The following is a 19,199-nucleotide window of genomic DNA, read 5'->3' on the forward strand; positions in this document are numbered from 1 at the left end:
ATTTTGCTAAAAAAAAATTCAATTTTTTTAAAAAATGTTAATTTTTTTTTAGTTTTTTCAATTTGAAAAGTGATGCTTTAAAGTTTTAAAAATCAAAATAAATGTCAAAATCATCACGTTCCCTTATAGATAATCATAAACTATGAACAATCATTGTTTGAAAGGCAATTCATATTATTAAAATTTTAATAGGATTTTAAGGTCCAAAAAATCTTAATTAGGACAATAGAGTATAACTTCATAAATTAAGAATTGTTTGTAAACGTCCCATTTTTAATTTTAAAAAAAAAAATTCAACTAAAAAAATAAAATCATGTAAAGATAATAGTAAATTTTTTATTTTTTTATTTTTTCATCACTTACATTAAATTGTTATTTATTTTTAATTTTTTTAAAAATAATTAATTTTAAAAATAATCAAAACATAGCCAATAATGTATTTTGCTAAATAATTTTGGATGTCCCATATTTTCATAAATAGTTTTTATTTTGCAAGTTTTTGTAGAGGTGAGAGAATTACCAATTTTGTCAAAACCCTAAACCCTAACTTGTCCCCTGTTTTCTTCCTCGTAGCACCAATACTACTACTACTATCACCCTACGTTGTTCTTTGAACGCCGACACAGAAGCTCTCTCTGGTGTAACCAGCTCCACTGTTTTAGCTTCGAATTTAGAGAGAGAGAGAGAGAGAGGGAGATATGGCGTCTGTGAGCTTGAAGAAGAACTACCGCTGTGTTCAATCTCTGCAACAATTCTATTCCGGGGGACCCTTTGCCGTCTCATCCGATGGATCTTTCCTCATATGCGCTTGCAACGACACCATCAAGATTGTTGATTCTTCAAACTCGTCCATTAAATCCACCATCGAAGGCGATTCTGAGCCTATCACTGCCCTCGCTCTTAGCCCCGACAACACTTTTCTCTTCTCTGCCAGCCACAGTCGCCAAATTAGGGTTTGGGACCTCTCCTCCCTCAAATGTTTGCGTTCTTGGAAGGTACTCTCAATCAACTTTGTTTGTTTGTTTGTTTTTTTTTTTTTTTAAATTGATAAAATGTTTCGAGTATGAAAGTTTGATAAATGGCACCATGTAGGGACACGAAGGACCCGTGATGGGCATGGCTTGTGACGCCTCGGGTGGATTGCTAGCGACGGCGGGAGCTGATAGGAAAGTACTTGTGTGGGACATTGATGGCGGATTCTGTACACATTTCTTTAAAGGCCATAAAGGTGTTGTGACTAGTATCATGTTTCATCCTGACCCGAATCGACTGATAGTGAGTTTTGTATTTAGAAGCACTTGTCAGTTGTTATATTGTTTTAGACGGTATATGGCAATATTGAATTATGTTTCTCTGTTTTCTGTATTACATATTGGCATATCCATGTAGCAGTTCTTTGATTTGTTTTTGGGTCCCTCAATGTGTTGTAATTATGGTGATTATGTCGGAAAAAGTATCATATGGTTAAGAATTTATGAAACATCCAGTTAAAAACTAATGATCAGAAAATTAAAATAAGTGCCTTCACCAAAGACAAACTTAAAGTTGGCTAAGAAATAAGATGTTGGGTTGGTCATGTACAACTGCAACAAATGACTTTTGTGGTTGCATGTAATTTGGTTCAAATAGGAGGAGCTCTAAGGTAAAGTGGAATGAGAAGGGACCCTTTTTTTTGTCCCTTCTTGTCAGCATTATGTATTTGATAGAGTTAAGTTCGCAAATTTTTTTTTAGCAATCCCTAGCATTCTATCTATAATAGAGTTGAGCCTGCAGGACAAATGTGCATATGTAGGTGTGTGCACAGCTATGAAGCACGGATACGGACACGGACACGCGAAAACGCAAATTTTCAAAAAATAGGGGATACGACACGCTAGGGACACGTTCAATATATGTAATTAATTTTATTTATATATGTCATAAAATTATTAAAAGGTAAAATTAATAAAAACATATCATTAAAATTAACAAAATTAATCATTGATTAGTAATCAGAAATAAATAAATAAATAAATAAATAAATAAATAAAATAATGAAATCAACCATATAAAAGACAGAAAAGAAAGAATAAAATAAAATTGGAAAAAAAAATAAAAGTGAGAGAGAGAGAGACAAATCAACCGTATAAAATAAAAAACCAAAACAAGATAAGAGAGAGACTGAGAGTAACTGAGAGAGACAAAGAGAGAGTGTCTGAGAGAGCGACTGAGAGAGACTGAGAGTAAGAGAGAGAGAGAGAGAGCGACTGAGAGAGACGAAGAGAAGATCGGAGAAGAAGAAGAAGATCGAAGAAGAATAAGAGGAAGACCGAAGAAGAAGATTGCAGAAGATGGAAGTCGTACCTTGGATAACTGCAAGAACAGCGACGACAGACCACCGACGACAGACGAGCGACCACCGACATGCGAAGAGCTACCAGGTGTGGCGAGCCTCTCTCTCTCTCTCTCTCTCTCTCTCTCTCTCTTTCTATCTTCTGTTCTCTCTGTTCTTTCGAATTTAGGGTTCAACAATTTGTTCTGGTTTTGTTATTTACAAATTGACTCCATAGAATTTTCATAAATTATGAATTTTACCCAGCCGTGTCCCAAAGGTGTCCCCAAGCGTGTCCAGAACGTGTCCGGTGACAAAAAAATTCAAAAAAAAAAGGGGACACCTTTCACTGCGTGTCGGACACATGTCCACCGCGTGTCCGACGCATGTCCGTGTCCGACACGGATACGTAGCCTTCTCCAAGGTATCCGTGCTTCATAGGTGCACAGTTTAGAAGCTCCCGAGGGCGGACATGCTCTTGGAGACAATCCCTACTTCCATTCCTAGGACTGCTCTTTCTTCATGTTTTCTATCTGCATTTCTTCTTTCTTCCAATTAAGGGTTGGTTTGGGATGTTCTAAAAAAGTTCATTTTTTGACTTATTAGCTTATATGGGTTGGGTTTGATGTGATGTGTTAGAGAGGTGATGTGATTTAAATAAGATGATGTGACTTAAATAGGATAGTGACTTTTTGACTTTTTGTATTATTTAGTTTATGCCAAACCAACCCTAAATATCCTGCCTTTGAGCTATCAACAAGATTGTAGAGGACAACAGGATAAAAACGTGACTGTGGATCATCCTTAAGAAGGAAAACTAATTGAATCTTAATGGAATTATTCACGTCCAAGATTTTTTACATAGTATTGTGCAAGTGATGCAGTGCCACTTAAAAGAATGCTTCACCACTTAAATTGAATTGGATCTTAGTTTGCCTTAATTCCTTCTTAGAAAGTATAAGTGAAGAACTTTTACTAGTACTAGTTGGTCTAGTTTGGCTGCCCAATAGTTAAATTGAGAAGCAAGAAACGATTTCTGAACATAATAATAAGTGTTCAGTCCAAAGTACGCTCATGGCACTTGGTGTGTGTATCTACAAGAGGTCAAGTATTGTCACTGGAGTTGGGATGTGAGACTTCTATTGATATATTTAGAACATAGTTTTGCACTACCGGATGAGCAATGCTGTGGTGACCACCAGTTCAGCTTATTGGTAAAAGGGTTGTCAACTGATTAAGTTTCTAACTCCTCATGTGATGGCAGATCAGTAGTTTGCAAATACGCAGCTCAAATAATTAGCAAGATCTTACTTGCTGATTTTTTTTTCTCCCCAGGCAAGCCATAGTAGATGATGGACGTATATTAATATTATTTAAGTAGGTGCAGCATTTTAAGGGGTATTCTTGTTGATCTCTGCACTTAATTCTTATTGTTTATATGATCATTGCGGAGTAAGGGATCTTTTTCTCCATGAACATGTTTATTATCTCTTGGTAGAAGTATCCCATTGATAGCTAGTGATCCCAAATAATTTGATTGGATTTGATCAGCACGTGAGAGAGGGATGTGAGAACAACCCTCTTTTTTGCTTATGTTATAATTACTCGATTTAACAATTCACATGGTTTTGCTTTCCATGCATGCTGTTAGTATTTGGAGATTGTTATATGGTTAACCTGATTCACATTTAACACCTGCATCTTTGTGTACACTTATAAATTTTTGAGCATGACCCTAGGCAACATTTATACTGTAAAATTTAGTTGGACCAGTGGGTTTTGCCACTGTTCAAAAAAAGAAAAAGTGGGTTTTGCCAAGGTGACATGTCTGATGCCTGTAAAATTTAGTTGGACAAGTGGGTTTTGCTACTGTTCAAAAAAAGAAAAAGTGGGTTTTGCCAAGGTGACATGTCTGATGCACCAATTAGCTGGACAATCTGGTGTTGGTATTTTTATTAGTTGGTTTAAAAAAACTGTTGTTAATTTTCACCATTGAGTAGTCATTCAATTCTTGCTGGACTTTTCTATGATCATATGGACAGCTGTTGCTTTTGTTTGGTAGAGCTTTGTGAGGAAGCCCATTTTAGACATGTTGCTTGTTGCCATTATTGTGTATTTTACGTCACTTAATGCCCCTTTTCTATGTGCCTTTGTTTATGCAAAGTGCAAATATTCTCTTGCCAATGTACTTGATCCCTTCCAGAGCTTTTGGTGGCTGACCATTATAGATGGTGTTTGTAGCTTTTTTCTGGAAGTGATGATGCAACTGTTCGAGTCTGGGATCTTGCAACCAAGAAATGCATTGCAACGTTAGACAAGCATTTCTCAGCAGTAACTTCCATGGCAGTATCTGAAGATGGATGGTCCTTGCTCAGTGCTGGAAGAGATAAGGCAGGGTCCATCTTCTTTTGATCTTGTTTATAGTTATGTTTTTTTCTAAATGATTCTGGCTTATTTGTTTGTTTATGTTTTGGCATATTCAGTCTCCTAGGTCAACTAGAACATGGAAATAAATTAGACGCTTTAGGTTGCTTTTAGTGAATGGGTTAGTTAGATTAAATTTGCACATGCATGGTAGAATTATGTTAGATTCAAAGACCAAAGGAGAAGGGTTGAAGTAAAGGTAAGAAGATATATGCCTTTTTTTTATAATTGTTGTGCAGTTACAGTCCTTGTTATTTCAAGTACACTTATAATAGGCTAGCAAAACCATCCATTTATTTTGCATCCTTAGAGCATCTTCAATGGTTGGTATTGAAATGGCAATGCGAAAGCCAAATGTTGGCATGCTACATTGCCAAAATATCATAATTTGGCAATGTTCCTGTTAAATATCTTAATTTGGAAGGTTGCATACTATTGGAGATAATTTTGGCAGAGAGTTGTTGTCAAATTTTGGTTTTGGCATGGAGGGTAGCACACCATTGAGGTTGATCTTAGTAAATGTGATAACAACTGCAAATTGTAAAAATATTTAGTAGCACATACTGGTAGGTCATTTTTTGCCACCTTTAATTGATGAATATGTTGTTTATATTGGTAACATGTTTTTTGTCCGTGCCAATGACAAGATTCTTATACGTATTCTGAATTCTAGTCAAATTTATTTGTTGATAAATTTTATGCTTGAGTACTTCTGGTTTTGTTGTTCGTATACTCATTTTCTTCACACCAATCAAGCAATTCAAAGTTAAGATGTTACCAAATATTAACTATTGGCCCACTTTGCATATTATACTTTTGGAAATTCTCCATTTTTGAATTTTTTTTTTTTTTGTTGATCTTGTTTACTATACATCTATGCCTTGTCATATTTAATCATAGTTGTTAACAGTTTATGCATTACTCACTGGTTTGCTTTGCCCTATTCTCATGATCTAGTTGTCAGTTACTGGATGATATGTAGACTTATTTCAGGTTGTAAACGTGTGGGATCTTCGTGACTATGGCTGCAAGATCACTGTACCAACATATGAGGCGCTTGAAGCTGTTTGTGTAATCCCTTCTGCATCTCCTTTCACTTCTTGTCTGGATTTGTACAAACAGCAGCATGGGAAGAAAAGTGCTTCATCAGCAATTTATTTTATCACAATTGGTGAACGTGGGATTGTACGGCTATGGAACTCCGAGGGGTATAGTGCTACAACATGATTATTTATTAATTACTAATTGGAAATATCTCGTCACTTGAATTTGGAATCCTTTCTCTTGTAGCTGTTTGGTTCTATTGAGAATGTGGTTTTATGTGATTAATATTATTATTTACGTGTTTGTTTTTATTCTGCAACAGTGCAGGTTGCCTTTTTGAGCAGAAGACTTCAGATGTTACTGTCCAAACTGATGAGGAAGACTTGAAAAGAGGCTTCATTGCTGCTGTCATGTTACCCTCAGATCAAGGATTGCTGTGTGTCACAGCTGACCAACAGTTTCTCTTCTATTCGCCGACTGTGTATCCTGAAGGTTGTTTGAAGTTAACCCTAAGCAAAAGGCTTGTAGGATACAATGAAGAAATAGTGGATATGAAATTTCTGGGTGAGGATGAACAATTTCTTGCTGTTGCCACGAGTGTTGAACAGGCAAGTTACTCAATGTTTCTTTCTGCTAGAAAAGCTTCTGTTGTACTGGTCATACACTCCAAGTCTGGTTGATTGATATTTCTTTTCTCTGTTTTTCTAAGCGGCATCATGATTAGTTGATCTTGGATCTTTTATGGGTGTGTGGATGTTCTTAAACATATAGCTCAAGTATATCATAACTAACTTTTGGCAAGCACTTAGATTGGACATAGTTGCAAAATCGGTCACTTGTTTTCCTTTTCTTTTTCTTTTTCTTTCTTTCACTCCAAATCAATGATTTAACTACAGCAGGATCTACTACGGTAGCCTAATCAAAAGGAATTGAGTCTAAGATGTACATGCTAATGAATTCTCTTAAAGAAGCAAACTCAGTGGGAACAAACTGAAAGCAACAGAATGATAGATAATGAATTGAGTAATTAAATATGTTTTATAATGAAAGCAATAGATGGATGTTGATGGGACAAGTGTCTTTATACACATGAATGAAACCTTTGGCTGTCTTTTTATGCATTTTAAGTCTTTGCTTCATTCAGTTTTAGGTAGCTATGTCTGATTTTCAGTGGAACATTGATAAGTACCTCCCTTCATCTGCCATGTAGCTTTTCTTGCTTTTTTACATTGTGAGCCCATCTGTTCACGTGTCCTGCTTGGTTGGGATGATGAACACATGATCTTTGGGTGATACTGTGTTTCTCTTAAACTAAGCATTAGTGTACACTTCTTTATGACATTTACTGCTGACTTAGATGCTGTGCTTCAATTATCAATTATAGTTTTTAGTGAAAGGTTGAATTAGAACTTAGAAGTACCAGGTCAGTCCTTATTTGTAACCTAATTTTGTGTCATGCAGGTCCGAGTGTATGACCTTGCATCCATGTCATGTTCCTATGTGTTGGCAGGTCATACTGACATTGTTCTATGCCTTGATACCTGTATAACAAGTTCTGGAAGAGCGCTTATTGTAACGGGAAGCAAGGACAACAGTGTAAGCTTTCTTACTCACTTCTGCCCATGGAGTGAATATCTTCTTCTTTCTGATTTTTGGGTTGGGGTTTGCTTCCTAACCATTTCAGCAGCATTTTGATTGCTTGAACTCAAATACAATCTGTTAATAGTTTGGCTTCTGCCACAATTATTTGACGGACTGAAGTCATTGAACCACAATTTGGTTTCAATCAGAAAACTAAAACTGATTTTGATTGAGCACAGTTGCTGTTTTCTTGGGTCCTTTGTTCATAAGATAGTCTTTTGTCCCAGGCATATCTACTCCCACTTTTCTGTTGTTCGCTACATGTGGAGTTTGTCTGTCTCTAATTCCATTTTCTTCGTAGGTTAGGTTATGGGAAGCTGAAAGTACACATTGCCTTGGAGTTGGCGTAGGTCATATGGGAGCTGTTGGAGCTGTTGCTTTCTCGAAGAAGCAGCGGAACTTCTTTGTTAGTGGCAGTAGGTGAGAACTTGGTGTATTTTCTTTGGGTTATATAAATCACTTAATTACCCAAAAAAGGTGAGAGCTCACCTAGAAGTCCACAATTTAGTGGGGTACCCTTTATTATAGGTGCATGCTAAGGGTTTGTTTGTATATATGACTATGTGGATTGTGATGTGTCTTTGTGCTATTTCATGGGCAAATGGAGCAACAACTATTTCCTGTAAAATATCTCTCCAGTTTTCAGAACCTCTGAATTAAGTTGATCTATTGATGTTTAACTGCTTATAGATTTTAAATTGGATCAGTAATTGCCTCTTGTGCACCTCAGTTTAGATTGTGACCTTAATGCCATAACATGGTGCAGGGATTGGAGAATAGTAGTCTTAGTCTTCTTTCTCTCTTCAGCTATTTGTTCATGAAATAAAACGTTAATTTTATGTGTGAGTTTAATTCCTATTATTCTCTTGTTTAGTGACCGTACCCTTAAGGTCTGGAGCTTGGATGGTCTCTCAGGCGCGGAACAACATTTGAAAGCAAAAGCAGCTGTAGCAGCACATGATAAGGATATAAATTCTCTGGCCATTTCCCCAAATGATAGTCTTGTTTGCAGTGGATCCCAGGTTAGTAAGTTACGGGGCACTACTTCAACATTGTAGTTCTAATTTTATTTGATATTATTATTGGATGGTTTTTATTGAATAAAATTGTTACAGATAGCAGAAGGGCATATGTTTTTTCTGGCTTAATTGGTGCATTTCTTTCTTTCTTCTCTCCCCCCCTCTGTGTCAATGATCAGGACCGCACTGCTTGTGTATGGAAGCTTCCAGACCTAGTATCAGTGGTGGTTTTAAGAGGTCACAAAAGAGGAATTTGGTCAGTAGAGTTTGCTCCAGTTGTTCAATGTGTTATAACAGCGTCTGGAGATAAAACAATAAAGATATGGGATATATCTAATGGTTCATGTCTAAAAACATTTGAAGGGCATACATCAAGTGTATTTAGAGCATCATTCCTTACTCGTGGGACCCAGTTTGTTTCATGTGGTAATGCGGCTAGCTCTTACCTGATCTAGCTGTGCTATTATTTTGATGCTTAATTTTGTCTTAGTTAACTTTCACGGAAAAAATGGCATTCATTTTTAGGTGCTGATGGCTTGGTGAAGCTGTGGACAATTAAAACTGACGAATGCATTGCAACTTATGATCAACATGAGGATAAGGTTCTGAACTAGCTTTTAATTGTTATCTATATTATTCTTACAGATAAGATACTCTTTTCTTATTTCATTTTGTAGGTCCGTGTAGACTAGAATTTGGATTTTGGAGGTTGTAATTTTCTAGATTCTTTGATCCCTATGCCTTAATGTGTCGATTTGTGTAATTTTTTTGCGAGTTAAATTGATTTGCAATGATGAGCATGCGTATTGATACCTCATATGCATTTTGTGGGTTTGTCTAATTGCATTGTAGGTATTTGGATTATTGTAGTTACTTCACGTTTGGCTGAACCTTCTTTTGGATGGAAATTAGAAACAACAATCACAATGGTAAATGACATGTATGATGGGGTTTTGACTATAATTAGCTTACTTGCTAGCGAAACAAGTGAATTTCCAATTATTGGTTGTGGTTACAACTTAGCTTATCGACTTCGAGTTTGTTGGTTTGAACCTGAGGGCAGCTACTTTGTGTAATAATGCCGAAGGGTAGGTCTGTACCTAATCTATGCCTTCAAGGCTGTATCCAATGGGGACTAAACTGGGTGTCCTTTTTAATTATTTTGTCGGATTACACTAAAGGTCAACGTTGAGTCCTTATCTATTTACATTATTCCTGGTCCTTGGATGAATTAACTAGTTACATTCTGGATGGTACTTATTTGAAAAAAAAAATAGATACATTCAGGATGATATCCCATTGTGGATGAAACTAGGAGACGAATTAAAACTAGAAATTTGAAGAGAAGCATTGAAGTAAAAAAGGCTTAAAATTAATAGAACTAAAACTAAATATATAGAAGGGCAAACTTCACCTTACCCCTGGGTTGCGTGCGGTTTATCCCCTTGACATTTGGAAATCACTACACAACCCCCCTGTAGTTACTAGATTGAAGTGCACAGTTAACATTTTCATCTAACATAACAACCCGTGCATGACACACGCTTAATGTGCAAATAAGCATGGAAATATAATTTTCCCTCCGAATTAAATGACTAAAATACCATCTTCTTCATCATCAATTTCCAAAGTCAACCCTCATCTTCATCATCAATATCTAGATCTGGAAACCTCTACCTAGAAGGGGGAAAAAAGAAAAAAAAAACAAACGAGGTAAAAAGACTATTAGATCTATAAAAATAGAAAGAAAATATACAATCTTTTAAACTTAATTTTTATATAATTATATTTTATAGATACATACATAAATATAGATACTGTAATTTTTATACATATATATATATTTGCTAATTGTCTAGTCACTAAGGACATGGCCGATTGTTGAAGCTTGTTGAGCTCCAACTGAATGGCCTTGCAAAAGTAGAGAAAGATTAGAATTGAGGATTTCAAAACCGAATCGTCCAAACATGCTTTAGATGACAACGAATCGACCTGATTCACTGCCCCCAACAACACCGCCACTCCTCCTCCTCTATCGTCCCGCCTCGACAATGGCATCCCCATTTTCCTTTCTGCAAATTCACAAACCCTACCTCCTCTTTAGCTCCACAAAATTGCCTCTCTCTACAGAAAATTCTATTTTCTTTCTCTACAATTTTGGTTAATCTTTCTCGCTGTGTAAATTTCTCTCTAGAACTCTGGTATTCATACCTTTCAACATGAGCCCTCTCTCTCTCTCTCTACAGTTGCTCTCTCTATATTTTGGTTCGGCAGAGAGAGAAAGAGAAGCTTCTGATGGACATATACATAGATATAGATAGAGATATGCATATAGATACATACAAGCTAGTCCATGTGTAGGTGTTGACAAATCGATATATTGTATAATGCTCAGATTTCAACCAAGAAAAAAAGAGAATAATTGGTTTGAACTTTAAACTTGAAGGTATATTGAATTTTAATTAAATAAATTTTTGATGGAAATTATGTTGTTTAAATTAATTTGTTAAATCAAACCCTAATTTCACATGTTAAAACCCTAAGTTCTCTCCGCACAACTCTTGCTCTTCTCAAATGCACAACTGTTGAATGAGAAATGGTAAATAAGGGTTATGTATAAGGGTAAAATAGTCTTTTTACTTTTACCGTTAACGGTGTTAACTGAGCACTTCAATCTAGTAACCACAGGGGTTTATGTGGTGATTTCCAAATGTCAGGGGGTAAACTGTACGCTGCCCAAACCAGAGGGGGGTGAAGTGAAGTTTGCCTTGTATAGAATGTTACTCAAGTAACAACAGGAAATATAAATAACAAAGATGTGAATGTCAAAACTAAAGATACCAAAAGTGAACAATTTAGTTATCTAGGTATTCTTCGTTCCTGTAGTAGTAAATAGAAGAGAAAATCAAAATTTTCTTTGTCCTTTGATTATTAATAAGAATGGAGAGGTGAAGATGATGTGACCTGTAGAATTAAATAAGGCTGGTTCAAAGGGAGTGCTTCTAGCATATTATACAATCGGCGCATATAAACAAAATTAAGAAGAAAATTTTATAAAACGACTATAAAGCAACTAAAAATTAACACAATAATAGAATGAGTAGCTGAAATGAGGATGTTAAGATAGATGTCTGGTAAGACTAGGAAAGTTATAGTTAGAAATGAATACCATTAGTGAAATGATAGGAGTAAAAGTAATTAAAGATAATATGGGGGAATATATTAAAGATAGTTTGTTCATGTACAACGAAGATCGGTAGATGCAATATTAAGGAAGTGTGATATGATCACTGAAAATGAAATGGTTAGAGGGAGGGGAATACCTGAACTCTGGCATGGGATGTTGTAGTAAAAAGACATCAGTTGTTTAATTGAACTGAGCATACAACTATTGTCAGAGTGAAGTGGTGGAAAATGATTCATTTAGCTGATCCTAGCTAATTGGGATACAAGGCTTGGTCTTGTTTAGTAATCATAAATTCATAGTGGTAAGGAATAATACTTTAGATAAAAAGGAAAATAGGGGTAAAGGAAGAATACTTGTCAAATAAATGAAATAGTGGTAAAGAAATATGAAGAATATGATGTAGGTCAGACCTGGTTTACAAGGCTTCCATTTTTATAGCAGGGTGTGGGAGAGGTAGTAGGTCTTACATATGAAGAATTTAATGATGTTCCAAATTGACCATGGCTAATTCCATGGGAACCCAAAATAATGATGTATGTTTTTACCAAGTCAGCCTGCACAAGCACCCATGCATACTTATACAGCATGTATTGAATGATTCAACTTTTGCTTCCGCCTAATACTTATTTTCCTTTGTATGATTTTCTCCCCACGGATATGCAGCTGTTTTACAATCTTGTTTTTTTGCCCTTATAGTTTGGATTATTATGTCGTTTCTCGAACATATAACTCCAACTGCTTTGTTATCGTACTTAATTTACCTGTTCGATCTTTTAAATGTATGGCATTTTCTTATCAATTCTCCATATAGTTTTTTTTTTTCTAATTTTAATTTTTATCTTTCTTGTAATTGAATTTTTTTTTTGGGGGTCAATGATTACTTTGATGGCGTCATTCATTGTATAATGGTGCGTGTTAAATTTTATTGTCATCTTGTTCTTACTATATGATCTGCAGGTTTGGGCCTTAGCTGTTGGGAAGAAGACAGAAATGATTGCAACTGGTGGCAGTGATGCAGTTGTCAATTTGTGGCATGATTCTACTGCTTTTGATAAAGAGGAAGATTTCCGTAAAGAAGTGAGGCATCTCACTTGTTTCATTAGTGTTTTGTTAATGCTTTCTGAAACTCCTGGTGCAGAAAGAGAATTTTTCTGGTCCTAGTGACTGCCAACTTTAAATTACATTTTAAGACAAAATTTATGAATTTTTTCAATGGCGTTGCAGCACATAGGTTTTCCCATAGATTTAGTAGATTAACCCCTTGTTATTGTTGCCAAAATTGTGCAAGTGCCTGCTGAATTGTATTTGCGTGGGAATTTTTCAGGGCCAAGTTTTTTTTCCTCGTGGTAATTAGCCAAGATGATTATGGTGTTTGATTGCACACTTGCTGAACTTTAATTATGCTTCAGTCAATTGTTGTTTAGGTCATCTGCATACTGCCTGAAATAACAACCTCACGTGGAGGGATCTCCATCCATTTGACTGCTAGCATGGTGCTTAGTAGTTTTAGCTTTCATCTGTTTAAATTTTGGGAATGTAGGGACTTAATTTATTCAAAACCAATGCACATGTATAATTTGCTATTTTCTTACTAGTTTAAAGTCTTTGAAGCTCTTCTGTTGGTCATGCAGGAGGAAGGGGTTTTAAGAGGTCAAGAACTAGAAAATGCTGTATCAGATGCTGACTACACCAAAGCAATCCAAATTGCCTTTGAGCTTCGCAGACCTCATAAACTTTTTGAGTTATTCACTGAACTCCGCAGGTTGGCAATCAACTCTTTATTTTCTCTAGTCTTTATGACAATGCATATATTTGATTTGAGTTCCCTGCAGGAAGAAAGAGGCTGAAGTTCAGATAGATAAAGCGCTTCATGACCTTGGCAAGGAACAGTTTCTTCAACTCCTTGAATATGTCCGCGAATGGAATACAAAGCCAAAACTTTGTCATATTGCACAGTTTGTTCTTTTCCGGGTTTTCAACATCATTCCACCAACGGAGATTGTTGAGGTGTTATTTTTTTTTTCCCTGTATTCTTGCTATGGCTTCTAAAGTTTAAAATTAACAAATTATTACACAGAAAACTGTTATATTAATTGTTTGCTTGGTTACTTTAAAGAGCCCATGAAGTTGGTATACAAGCATTAATTATAAGTCATGATCTACTAATTTGGAGTTGATGGGTTGCATCTGCCGAAAACCTACGTTGGAAATATGAAGCTCAGGAATTCTAAATGAAATTCTATACTTGTCTAATCTGAGCTTTTTGGTTGGCTGTATTAACAGAAGTGTTGCAAACTCTATTAAAATTAGGTTTTCTATTTTAGACTTTGTTACTGGAAATTCTTGTTAAGTGTGTAATTTGGATTATTAAGTCCAACAAGTAACTTGGGTTTTAGGGTTCCATCAATAGGTAGATATTTGAGTTGAGAAAATGAGAAATGTGGGGTTGTGTGAGAGGGGATGTGAGTAGGGTTTTGACACCAGCCACAAGCATGATGGTCGGTAGGTAGTGATATGGCTTGGGATAAAGGTTATCCAAGGTGTGGTTGGTGCATGGGTTGCTACAGCTTGGGATTGGGTGTCTGTTGAGTTGTATGTTGCTCCTCCACCTATTGTGCTTTGGCTATGATTATAGTGGAATTGTTTATCTTCTGTGGAAGTATGCCAGCATTTACCGAACCATGTAATTTTTTGTGTTCTTGTGTGTGTTTATGTTTTTGTTTGTTAAATTATTATTTGGATCTTATTTTGTTTAAAAACACACATAACCAAACCAAGCCAAGCCAAGTCTTAAGTCCCATCAAATGGGGTTGGCTACGTAAATAGAGGCCTTAATTTGTAAATAGAGGCCTATTCATCTTCTTTGCTTTTGTTTGTTTCTTAAAGACTCGGGACCTAAATTTGTAAATGTTCGGTTACAAAAGGCTGTGAGTTGGTTTTTAAGTTGAAATAGAGTTGATATTGTTAACTGCTTGATTGATGCAAGTCTAGAAGCTATGTTGTGTTTCAGTCAGAGAGCAGAATAATCTTCTATGTTGGTGCAGTTTAATATTTTGCCAGTTACTTTAATTTTGTTGAGTTGGGATTAATTTTACTTTTGAAAATGTGCATGTTGGATTACAGATAAGAGCCATTGGACAATTACTGGAAGGTCTTATCCCATATTGCCAGAGGCATTTCAGTAGGATAGACAGGCTGGAGAGAAGCACATTCCTCTTGGACTACACTCTGATGGGGATGTCGGTTATTGAACCAGAAATGGAGGGAAGAGAGGTGAAAGATGTGCCTGCACTGCAATCAAATACTAAGGATGCAGATGAGGAGCTATTAGCAGAAATAGCTGATAAGGAGGAAAAGCAGACTGACGAGGTAAAAGAGAGAGCCTCGAACTCTTCAAAGAAACGGAAATCAAACAAATCTAGAGACGTTGCATATAAGAAAGTGAAGGGGGCGGCTCATGCCAAAGTTTCAGCTGTTTCATCCCCGGCATGATACGTCAGACGATTATACTACAGCCTTATATTTGTTCATTCATGAATTTTTGTCCAAATTTCACGCAAAAGTGAGGCTTCTACCCTTATAGGTTTTATTAGTGTCTTTTTTTGTAGGGTCCTGCTGTAGAAAGCATATTCATCGTGCCTGCTCTGAGGGGGGATTTAAGATGGTATATCATCTAAATACGCTGGACTTTGAAAAGTATTGAGTTACAATTCATTGTACAAGTGGTCCACAACCATGTTTTCTAGAGGATTAACGAGGGCACATTTCCCCCCTAGGTTATGGAGAGTTACTGTTTTTCTGTTTTGTTTTGTTGTGTGTGCGCGCGTGTGTTAAGATACTCAGGTGGAGAGCCTAATTTATGGCGGCATTTGTTTATGTTGTCAGTTTGTTTTTTCTCCTTTTATCTCTTATTTTTTTTTTTTGGCTTATTAAAATAAAAAAATGTTTGGTACACATGTTTTTGGAACACACAAAAATTGTTTGGTGATTAGCTAGAGATGGGAAGTGGCAAGAGGTGATGGCGATGGAGTTGAGAATGAAAACTTGATCTAAAAATAAGTGAAGTTTTTCTTGACACTTAAATATATATATATATATATATATATTTATATTGAGGACAAAAAACTTTGAAAAACACAATTTGAAAAATATAGTGATTAGTTGATGCAAGGGAGAAAGAAGCCAATGGGTTGGTTTGAGAGTAAGTTATTTTAGAATTTTTTTGATTTTTTAGTTAAAATGTGAGGTTAAAAAAATTAGTATATTTAGGATGAATATATATATATATATATATATTTTGCTTTTTACAAAAAAAAAAAAAGGTATAGAAAGTAGAGGATAAAATTTTTGATTTTTTTGTATGATTGTCTGACTTTTTAATTTTTTTTTAATAATTTTTAATAATTTTTTTTTATTATTATTGTAACTTCCCAAACTTGTTCTAAAGAAAAAGAAATAAGGAATGAATATGATATTTTGTTATTTAGGCTGCATGAGTCGGGGAATTTTCAAATTGGAAAATATTTTGAATCTCTAATTTTAGACCTCTAAATCAATCTCAAAATGAAGAAAAATAAGGAATGAATATGATATTTTGTCATTTGGGCTGCATGACCCGAGGGAATTTTCAAAGGGAAATTTGGCTATAAACCTCCCTTATCTTTCTTTTATTGTTAAAAAGACTAAGAAAAAAATTATACTTTTAAAACCCCCTCATAATTATAAAGTCTTATATAAAGGATAAAATTTATTATTTAAATATTTTATCAGACTATTATACCCTCAATTAAATCTTCCCTAATCACAATCTCAATCTCTCAAGCATCGTCTGATACAACTATTGCATATACATAGATGATGACTCCATGGCTAGGGTTTCAAAGGAGATCTGGTCGGAGTGACCAGATCTGGTAGCAAATGCCTCCATAGAAACAATAAGAAGATCAAAATAGCAAAAGTTCATCCTCAATCAATGGCTTCGTTGTTTGCACCTAAGGAATAAGCTCTTTGTCTCAAGATCTGAATAAGCTCTTTGGAGATTTGAAAGCTAGGGTTTTGGAGCAGATAGGGGAGATTCGGAGTGTGGTGGAGATGGCTCAATTGGAAGCGGAGAAGAAACATGATGAGGTTGTTGATGAGATGCTTGCGATGTTGAATGCGAAGGCTGAAACTTCGAGATTGAAAGAAGTTGAACAGGAGGTTGGGAAGGATGTGGATGAGGAACAGTAGAATATATGTATATATATATATATATATATTTGTGTGTATGAGTGTTGTTGAACACATGTATTATTTTCATTGAGATTTGTGATTGTTGATGGAGTTTTAGAAGTGTTTCTTCTCAATTAGATATGTTGATTTGTTGATTAATTTATTTTGTTTTTGTTTGTTTGTTTTTTTTTTTTGATTTATTTTTGTTGTTTTTGATCTAATTTCATTTTGCTCTGTTTTTTTCATTTGACAGAACCAGAGTAAAATTTTACTCTGCATGAAAGTAAAATTTTACTCTGTATGAAAATAAAATTTTACACTCCGAAACTAAAGTAAAATTTTACTCTGTATGAAAGTAAAATTTTACTCTGTATGAAAATAAAATTTTACTCTGTATGAAAGTAAAATTTTACACTCTAAAACTAAAGTAAAATTTTACTCTGTATGAAAGTAAAATTTTACTCTGAAACTAAAGTAAAATTTTACTCTGTATCAAAGTAAAATTTTACTCTGAAATACATAGTGAAGATGGCTTAATAGAAGAGCTGATAGATATGATGGTAATATAGTAAAAGAAACAAGTTTTAAAATATCCGGGGGTTTCAAAAGTACTTATATAATTCTTGTCCTTTTGAAAGACAAATTAGATAGTGAGGGGCTATCACCAAATCCCCCATTTTCAAATTGGAAAATATTTTAGATCTTAATTTTAGACCTCCAAATCACTCTCAAATGATGTGTCATAAGTCATATTATTTGAAAATTTTATTAAAATATAAAAACTATCTAATGAGTGCTTGATATGTTATTAGGAGTCGAAAATTGAGGGTCCAAAATGGGGATGTAGTATTTTTCAAGTCAAAATGAACTTCCAATGTCAAAAAAGAAGAAGAAGAAGAAGAAGAAGAAGATGATGTTATAAATATGATAGGAGTGTTTGTTAAAATAGGTAATAAAGACAAAAAAATAAATAATAAATAATAAATAATTAATAAATAAGATAAAATATCACATTTTATATGTTAATCAATCAATTTTTTTTTCTCAGAATGATTTACTCAATTATAATTTTTATTTTTTTACAAATCATCCTAAATATAAACACAATTTATTTTTATTTTTTTTCATTTCATAAAATAGTCAACGATTAAAAAATTAACTAATAATTAAAGTTCCTAAATGGAGCCTATATTACGGGAGCAAGGATTTCCTCCTTGACTTTCTTACTTGACTCATTACTTGATGGGCCATTGGGTTCACTTTTGGATCTAATTTCGATGATCCGAATCGTTCACATTTTAGAATTTATCATGTACATCATACTTGTAAAAAATCAAATTGATTGAATATCGGAAAAACTAAAAACCGTTTATTAAAAAAAAATTAATAAACAGTTTTATTGTTTAATAAAACATTTAGTTCACTTGATTTTTGATATCCGATCGACTTGATTTTTTACAGATATGATATACATGACAAATTTTAAAATGTAAACGGTTCGAATTATTAAAATTCCACCCAAAAATCGGCCCAATTGTCTATCAAATAAGAAATTAAGGAAGTGAATGAGGAGATTCTTGCTCATATTACGGTTGGGGATTATGTTTGGCGGACATTAAAAAATATAATATATATATATATATATATTTATTTATTTATGTTCAAGTCTTTTGAAAAAGAAAAATGCATTGGAAAGTTCTATTTTGGAAATTTTCATATTTTAAATGGTTGATTGATAAGTCTTTATTAAGTGTTGGTTTGAGATGTTCTAAAAAAGTGTATTTTTGACTTATTGATTTATATGGGTTGGGTTTGGGTTGAGTTTGATATGATGTGTTAGAGAGGTGATATGATTTAAATAAGATGATGTGACTTAAATAGGATAATGACTTTTTATATTATTTAGTTTATGCCAAACTAATCCTAAGTGTAGTGTGTGGCCAATAAGTCTTTTTTCACATGCGGATGTGTATTGATTAGACAAATATACTTTCACTAGTTAATTAGAGAATTTTTGTTTTTTGAATGTATGATAGGTATGGTGTGATACTCAATGTAACAATCCAATGATGAGACATTCCAAAATAATTAAAAACTCTATAATGTACTTTTCTCAAATATGACAACGTGACATGTATGATGTGACACTTCAAAATTTTTATTCATCCTTAATGTACTTTTTTCAAATGTGACAACGCGATAGGTATAATGTAACAATAAAAAAAAAAAACCTCCTTAGTATATTTTTTTCAAATGTGACAACGTGACAAGTATATTGTGACACTGTAAAAAAAAATTAAAAACTCCTTAACGTATTTTTCCTAAACGTAACATGTGACACTCTAACGTGACAGACTCAATT

The 19,199-nt window shown here is 34.4% G+C and overlaps 1 protein-coding gene across 1 annotated transcript; it reads left to right on the plus strand.

Moving 5' to 3' along the window:
• Positions 1–476: 476 nt before the first annotated feature.
• TOZ (Transducin family protein / WD-40 repeat family protein) lies at positions 477–15,510 on the plus strand. Its single transcript, XM_028256938.2, has 14 exons — positions 477–995; positions 1,093–1,275; positions 4,553–4,702; positions 5,729–5,943; positions 6,102–6,387; positions 7,241–7,375; positions 7,722–7,840; positions 8,295–8,442; positions 8,619–8,865; positions 8,965–9,041; positions 12,584–12,703; positions 13,258–13,388; positions 13,459–13,633; positions 14,750–15,510. Exons 1-14 carry the CDS (start codon positions 699–701, stop codon positions 15,116–15,118), a joined length of 2,652 nt encoding a protein of 883 aa, XP_028112739.2. The 5' UTR covers positions 477–698; the 3' UTR covers positions 15,119–15,510.
• Positions 15,511–19,199: the final 3,689 nt, after the last annotated feature.

The sequence above is a fragment of the Camellia sinensis genome, chromosome 1 (genome assembly GCF_055761805.1).
Source record: "Camellia sinensis isolate YWXY chromosome 1, ASM5576180v1, whole genome shotgun sequence".
Taxonomy (NCBI): Eukaryota; Viridiplantae; Streptophyta; class Magnoliopsida; order Ericales; family Theaceae; genus Camellia; species Camellia sinensis.

Coding starts and splice junctions, on each gene's coding strand:
- TOZ (XM_028256938.2), top strand. CDS start 699: ATGGCGTCTGTGAGCTTGAAGAAGAACTACCGCTGTGTTCAATCTCTG. Junction 9,042..12,583: donor ATGATCAACATGAGGATAAG/GTTCTGAACTAG, acceptor TATGATCTGCAG/GTTTGGGCCTTAGCTGTTGG. Junction 13,634..14,749: donor CACCAACGGAGATTGTTGAG/GTGTTATTTTTT, acceptor GTTGGATTACAG/ATAAGAGCCATTGGACAATT.